The 7,700-nt window shown below is 45.6% G+C and overlaps 1 protein-coding gene across 1 annotated transcript in view; it reads right to left on the bottom strand.

Moving 5' to 3' along the window:
- The window catches only part of TMEM47 (transmembrane protein 47), a 30,169-nt gene extending 23,562 nt beyond the window's left edge, over positions 1 to 6,607 (bottom strand). The window contains exon 1 of the mRNA XM_040633111.1: positions 6,199 to 6,607. Coding sequence (XP_040489045.1) covers positions 6,199 to 6,424 — 226 coding nt within the window. The 5' untranslated portion in view covers positions 6,425 to 6,607. The remainder of the gene's footprint in view (positions 1 to 6,198) is intronic.
- Between the last annotated feature and the right edge of the window lie 1,093 nt (positions 6,608 to 7,700).

Raw genomic sequence — 7,700 nt, 5'->3', positions numbered from 1 at the left:
AAAAAAAAAAAAAAACAAAAAAAAACCCTAAACTAAAATTTTATCAGCAACACAAAGTAGCAGATTAGACGCCAAATTCTTAATCAGTTTGAGCCTTGGTCATTTGAAACTATAAACCAAAATGTCTTAAGGTCAGCTATAGAGAGTGGTAGAAGTTCTCTATTTGTAGACAGGTTAGGTTTTTTAGTTCATTTGATTCCAAATCCAAAGTAGCCCCATACAAGTGACCAATCATTAAAGCCATGTGTTAAGTGCAGTTTTTGCCCCAGCCAAATTTTACTTATCTAATTGATTCAGAGTTTTTTTTTTAAGATTTTATTTATTTCTTTATTTGAGAGAGAGAGAGAGAGAGCGCCAGCAAGCACAAGCAGAGAGAGCAGTAGAGGGAGAGAGAGAGGGAGAAAGCATGCTCCCTGCCGTGATCATGACCTGAGCTGAAGGCAGATACTTAACCAACTGAGCCACCCAGGCGCCCCTGATTCAGTTTCTTAAAGGAAGAAGCTATGTAGTTGTCTTTGTTCTTCAGAGGCAATAAAGTAAGAATGCAGATTGGCAGCTAGACTTCAGTGTCAGACTCTATGCCTCAAAAGTCCCCAACAGCATCTCTCATCCTCCATGTTCTTCTATAATGGGACCTTGCTGCTGCTCCATCAAGAGGGGAGTCCAGCTTTCCTCCCCTGGAATCTGGGCTGCCATACAGCTCCTCTGATTTTCCAGGCTAGTTAAGACAGAGACTGGTTCTCTTAGGTCCCTCATTCTGGGGAAAACCACTCATCCTGTAATAAGTTCAATTATCCTGGGACCACCATGCTAGTAAGGCCTGTCCCGGCCGAGCCCAGTCTCCCAGCCATTTCCACCAAGGTGCCAAACCCACTGAAACCATTTGGAAGATCCTGCAGTTCCAGATGTTAAAGTCCCCAGCCATTCAAGTCACCCTCAGCTATGTCCCCCAGACATCCTGGAGCCCCAGATAAACCATCCTCATTATGCCTTATCTGAATTCTTGACCCACAGAAGTCATGAACGTAATAATATTGTTTTTATACCACCAACTTTTGAGGTGGTTTGTCTCCCAGTATTAGTAACTGGTACTCTCTGGGAAAAAATATCTCTACCACTGACGGAAAACTTGGTAAACTTAACAAAATGCCTGGTCTCTTTAATAACATAAAGGAATAACATTAGCAAGTTTACTGTGACATTGGGAATAACTGAGATGTCTGCCCTGTAATAGTACTGATAAAAAGGGTAGCTATTAGATAATAGTTTTGTTATCATGATCTACCAAGAGCATTATTAAATGTCTGGTAATGCATAGCAAAATTTAAATTTGAAACGAACAGCTTACTTCATTATTCAATGCAAAGAGTTTACCTTAATTAAGGGGGTGGGAGAGTCCTCAACTATCCAAAAAAAAAAAAAAAAAACCACTTTGGGCTTGTTTTTCTTAATATATAATAAGGAACAAACACAACCCTAATGAGCAGGTACTTTTACGTATTTAATCTTAATGAGAAACCATTTGAAACCATTAAATTATATGAGGTCACACGAATGGAAAGTGGCCAAATTCAGGGCAGTTTGAATCTAAAGCCTCCTGTATTCTCCACAACACTACTCTGCCCTCCTACAGGATTACATTATAATTTAATATTGTTCATATAGAAATTTACTGTGGTATTTAGGTAATGTATTCCAGGGACTTATTTTAAAGCATCTACAATCCTTTTCACTAATATGTCTAGTAGTACTGGGTGTATCTTTGGTCTCACTAAGTGTTCTTACCATTAACCGAAACTTGAAAGAAATTCTTAAAATATATTCCTGACAGCAAGCAAAATCTATTGCCTGAGATATGCTTTTGTTTGTTTTGGTTTTATTGTGAAATGTTTTATGAAAGGCCAGGCTTCTCGCACACCCATCAAATCCCTTTGCTGACAAAGACTGATCTAAATGGTTCCCTGGAGATTACAATCATTCTGTAAATGTGAGCAAAAGAGGAATTAATTGTATCTGCCCACAAATTAAAACGTCCTTTGTAAAAGTCCATCTTGGGAGCTTGAAAATCTTACGCGATGGTAAAAGAAAAACCATCATGAAGATCGTGAAATAAGTTATACTTGGTTTTCTCCAGTTTATTGAGAAAGTTTTGGCGCTTAGTGCTACTCTTTGTATAATTTTCCACCCACCTATGCTGTGTAGGTTAAATAAAACTGCATTTGTTCTACTTATGTTCTTTTTCAGGAAGCCAGAAGAGCGTCTAACTGTCTGACCTCCAGGCGTGCAGAACTATTTGTAAACATGCATCAGTATCAACTCATGTCGAGGAAGAAGTGGAACCTTTCCTGGAGTAAGTCACATTGTGAGGTTTCCCAATTCCATTCTGTTTCCCAATGAAGGTATGGATTCAAAATATGCACAGAGGACAGACATCTGAATTCAGAATCACCAAACCTCAGATTTTCTAAGATTTGCAGTTGTTTAGGCAGTTTGGTTTATCTTAAACTATGACCTAAGGTGGGTTTTCTTATAATGCCTGTTAAAGTGGAATTTTCTACTAGTTTTAAGAAAATGAGCTACATATAAAGCACTCTTAAGAGAACCTCTTGTCAACTGAAAATAATAATATTCACCTGTTATTAGCATACAGTGCACACTGCCATTTCAAAACTGCCAGTGACTCATATTACAAATGAAGCTATTTTTAGGACAGTGCACGAATGATGTTAACAATATTCCTTGAAAAAGGCACTACTTGATCAAGTACTTCATGGATGGAAAAGATGCATAGATTCTGTAGATGGAAAGATGGATAAATGCACTTGTTATATCTTAAAATTACTATTAGTAAAACACGTTCATTTGGCTATCTGTATGTCCTTGCTTTTTGCTTGGTCCATGAATCACTTGGAAATCAAATAAGGAATCTGCCTTATATGAAATGGCTATATATTTATAAATCTTAAAAACCACCCTAGAGGTTATGCAGCACATTTGATGTCAAGTTTAGGGCATCAGCATTCTGTATCCACTTGAGAAATCCTATTTGCACTAAGGATTCTTTTGTAATAGCTATAAAATCCTAACAACTGTATTCTAAACAAAAGTTATCAAAACTAAATGTGACTAAGCAAAAGCCAAAAACACGACTACCATTAAAAAAAAATCTGATTAAAGATTTATTAAAAGGCTGCCAAAATCAGTAGTGGGGAAAATGATCCTTCAATAATTCTGTGGCCAGCAGCCATGTGAGTACTACCTATTCGAAACTTCCTAACAAGCATACTTTATTATTTTTTGTTTCCACCGCGAATGACAGTCTACTGGCCGTTTTTCTCATTTGTCTTTTTGGAAAACTTATAGTTTTAGATGAATGCCTGGACTGTCCCCCTACACTGAATTGGGACACCAGAAAGCATTACAGTTGACTGACACCCAGATTACTGGTTCATCCTAGAAGTGCTGACGCAATCTTCAATATACCAGGACACAAAAGGCATGGTTCTGCTTTCGCTTAAAACCATAAAACGGGTTATAAGCAGCAAACAACGCATATTTGGTACCAAAATTAAAATGCAGCTTTAAAAATAATGGCTGAGGGGAAAGTTTCCGTAGGAACTGGGCCTAAGTAGGACATATTGTCGTCAGTAGAAACATTCCTGAAATTTCCCTTCTGTAAATACAAGCCCGCCTCTTCATAGCAGTTTTAATTTTAATTAAGACAAAGGTTTTTAATTAAGCCCCGAAGATCCTGGTGAAGGGCCTTCAGTAAAACTGTCCTTGGTGGCTCCTCCCGAGGTAATTCATTTCAAGAGACAATGAAGTGGATCTCTTAAAATCTTCAGAGAAGACATTTCCCTCCCTGCTTTCTGCTACTCCACACAGCAAACAGACTGAGAAAAGCTGCCTGCCCTCTGGAACAGGCAAGAAAAGCATTGCTCGTTTCAATTGAAGCTTCCCTCTTCGTTTCCAAACATTTGTGGATAGAAGCTTCAAGTTCACAGAACATTTTAAGAAGGCACATTTTGTAAAGTGGGGGAGAGAGAGAGCAGTTTTCCATATTTTGTTTCCTTTCCTCCTGCACCCCCCACCCACTGCCTTGGAGAGGAAAAATGAACTGCTACTACATAAAGAAAGTCAAGAACTTGTTCTAGTTAGCCTCAAACAAAACCATCTCCATGCCTCCCACACCATTTGCTCACCAGCTACACTTTTTCTGGGATGAAAACTATTTTAAGCAAAATAGAACTGAAGCTGATTTTCAGGAACCCAAATAGAAATAAATGCTGTGGTATGAGTTTCAGCAGAAGGGTAGGTTAACGGGCTTAGGGGGAAAAAAAATCAGAAACTGTCCCTGCCTCCAATTTCCACCTTGTAGAGACCTCTTACCACTATATTTGCATCAAGCTTGAGTCTCCCTATTTCCTTGCCTGGAGAGGGAAAAAAAAGCTGAGATAAATGGGTATGGAGGCAATTAAGGAGAGATTAGCAAACACTGCATACTGCTTAACAAACTCCGGTTGGCTTCTCCCCATTCCCCACATTCCTGGCCAAGAGAAAAGGATACAGGTCTGAAAAGAAAAGAGGAGTAGAGGCTGGTTTCTCTAACCTATCTCAAAAGTCTTTATGCAATCAGGGGGCTATTATTTCAAGAGACAGGAGAAAGGGGCAAAAGATTCCCGTTGCTAAGGAGACATGCAGAAGCTGGCATTCCTACATAAATTTCCATTTCTATTGGAGAGCAGAAAGAAAAGATATTTTCTCCGAAGTTTATTTGGATCCCCTGGTTACTGAAGAAAGGCATTTTACCAATTTATTTTATCTTTAGTTGTAAACAACCAACCCTGAAAGAATTAAAAGACCTAAATGTTGACCTCCTGCTGCCAACCAGTCCCCTCCACAGTGAATTAAGCAACAAAGACGAAACCCCGCAATGGGAATTTTGAAGTAAAATCAGAGAAGCAGAGTTTTGTAAACAGAAAATCAAATTTATGGAAGAAACTTAACCAAGTGAACTAATCTTTCTTGAAACAAGGAACCAAAGACAAAAGTAAGTCAGGTTTGTGTGGCATTTGTGCTATTTCAACTTTCTTGGAACTTGAAACGTCTCCAGTAAAGCTTCATAAATAGTCCCAAAAAAGACAAACTGTCACGAAGGAATTTAATCAGTTTCTTAGGGGTACGCGTGGGTAAGTGTAAAATCACGGGCAGGTCCTCTCCCTTTATTCCCCTTTCTCTGCACTGACACCAGCAGCTGAAGAATCAAGATTAGCGAGAAAAAGGGTTTACTGGAAGAAATCGGAAGTTGGCAGATTTCTGCTAACGGCGTAACTGGGGCGCAGGGGAAGGCAACCGGGGATCAAGGAGAGAGGAAAGCCCCCCTCCCCGGGGCAGGGTAGCCCCAGTGACTACCTTCTTCTCCACCCTCCACCCCATCCGTTTGCAGCTTCCAGTGCTAGCTGAATAAGCCACAACTTTCCAGGCATCTGTGAGTAAGTAGCTCATGGAGAAGAGAAAGGTCTGAAGGAGAGAGGAGGTATTTGGAGAGGAAGAGAAAGAAGGGCAACTCACAACCAACGACGTGTCACCAAAAAAGGAAAGGAAATTACGCCTGTCTCTCTTCCAACTCTCCATATCCCTCAGAAATTTAAGGAAATAAAACCCAAACCGAAACTCCCTGGGGAAAACCGAGACAAAGTGGAGTAGAGCAGGCAGAAACGTGGGCACTAAGAGGTAAACTCAGGCAAATTCCTCCTTGAGAGAGGAGGGAGAAGAGAGTGGGGAAGACCAAGCAGAGAACCCACGGCGTCTTGGTGGAGTTGGGGCGGTTTTGCTTGTCTCTTTTTTAACGAGTGTGGAAGGCGTCGCATTTTTAACACAGCCCCACGGTTCTCGCCTTAAATGATATCAATTACCCCAAACAGCATACGTGTTACTCCAGAGCCCGAGGAATGGCCACGGGAGGACGGAGAGGGCGTGGGACGTCGCATTGGGTTTGGCGACCAGGACCGGGGAGAGACGAGGGCTGGGGATCGGGGAGGCGGCTGTAGCCCAAGGGTCCGCCAAGGGCCAGGACAGAGCGGGGCGGACGAGGGTAGGGGACTCAGAAGGAGGGGAGAGAGGCGGTGGCCGTCCGGGCAGTGGGGCACGGGGCAGTCCGGGGTGGGAGGCAGGGGTCGCGGCGCGCCGGGTCCTCACCGCTGCTGAGCGTGGAATCGCAGTGCCAGCTGTCCAAGCTGGCGGGTTTCCGGCAGGACTCCCACAGGGACAGGTAGTACTGGTGGTCGGCCGTGACCCAGGCCGGGCTCAGCACGGCCCCCAGGTCCAGACACAGCGCCAGGAAGATGCACACCAGCCCGACCAGCTTCAGCGGGGTCAGCACCGACACGCGCACCTCCTCCATGCCGCTGCCCGCCGAAGCCATGCCCCGGGCGCCGCAGCTGCCCGCCCCGCCGGAGGCGAGGTCGCCAGGCGGGACCGGAGAGCAGTGAGCCGGACCTCCTCTGGAGGGAAGCAGCGGAGCCGCCACGCGCCGCGAAGGTGAGTCTGCGAGGGGTACCGGCCGGGGTCGGGAGTCTTTTGCAGCCGCAGCGACGCCGATCCCGCCGCGGACCTTCGCTGCCAGCTCCGGGCCGCGCTCTGCCGGCGCCCGCTCCGCCCCGGCGCGGCCAGGCTAGCTCCGCCCCGGCCCCTCCCCGGGCTACGGGAGGCGGTGCCGAGCGGGGAGGGGCGGTGGGTCCGCACCCGGCCGGCGTCGAGCTCCCGCTCCCAGCGCGAGAGGCTAGCGCGCGCCCCGCCCCTTGCCAGTGCGCGAAACGGGTCCCTCTTCTCTGATCCCCAGTGCGTGGCGCGCTCGGAACGGGTTGTCTCCTCCGCAGTGTCCGGCACGCGCCGAACCCAGTGCGAGCCCTTCGCCCCGGACTGGTTGCGCGGGGCAATTCCCTGCAGTGGCTTGGTCTTCGGCCCCGCCCCTGGCCTCTTTCGCTCCGGGGTCCCCTCGTTTCCCACCCCCCCCCTCCGCTATCACGTGGGTTTCCTTTTCTTAGCGAGCCTGGGTGGGTCCTTTTCTGGAAGGCGTCAGCTGTGGATTCATAGGTTTCTTGGGCTGTGGCCGTTGTAGCAAAGAGCGGTACTCTCTGTGGGTCTCTCTGATGTAAATCCCCCCACCCCCAGCCAATTTCTCCTCCCGGGGGATTTGGAGGAAGGAGAAGAGTGACAAAAGGCATAGTCCTCTTTTCAAACCCAGGACGGACTCAGTCTCGGACCCGAAAACCCCGCAGTTTTTCCTATTTCCTAACTTTCCCCCAATCCTGCCGCCGCATCTATTCTCTGAGCTTGCCTCCTTTTGCGCCCCCTATAAAGGGCAATTGCTTAGCGAACGCCCGCGCTAAAACGGGTAAGAGAGCTCCTGCAAAATGTGAATAAACCTTACTTGGCTTCTCTGGGGCTCTGTTCTTTGCGCGTTGACTAAAACCTTTATTCATTCGGCTTTGCACTATGCCAAGTTAGATCTGAATTCCTCCCAGGGCATTAACTTATTCTTGTGCCCCGCAAGCCCTAGCCCAGGGCCTGGCATAGAAAAATGGCATATTTTTAAGTAATTAATCACACATTTATTGAGCACCTACTGTGCGCTCCGAGCTGAAGATTCAGAACAATACGACCTAGCGCTTGTTCTTAAGGAGACTCACTCACTCTTT

The sequence above is a fragment of the Ursus maritimus genome (assembly GCF_017311325.1).
Source record: "Ursus maritimus isolate PB19 chromosome X unlocalized genomic scaffold, ASM1731132v1 scaffold_X1, whole genome shotgun sequence".
Lineage (NCBI taxonomy): Eukaryota > Metazoa > Chordata > Mammalia > Carnivora > Ursidae > Ursus > Ursus maritimus.
Note: the sequence above shows the minus strand (reverse complement) of the source record. Positions and strands in the feature narration are given on the sequence as shown.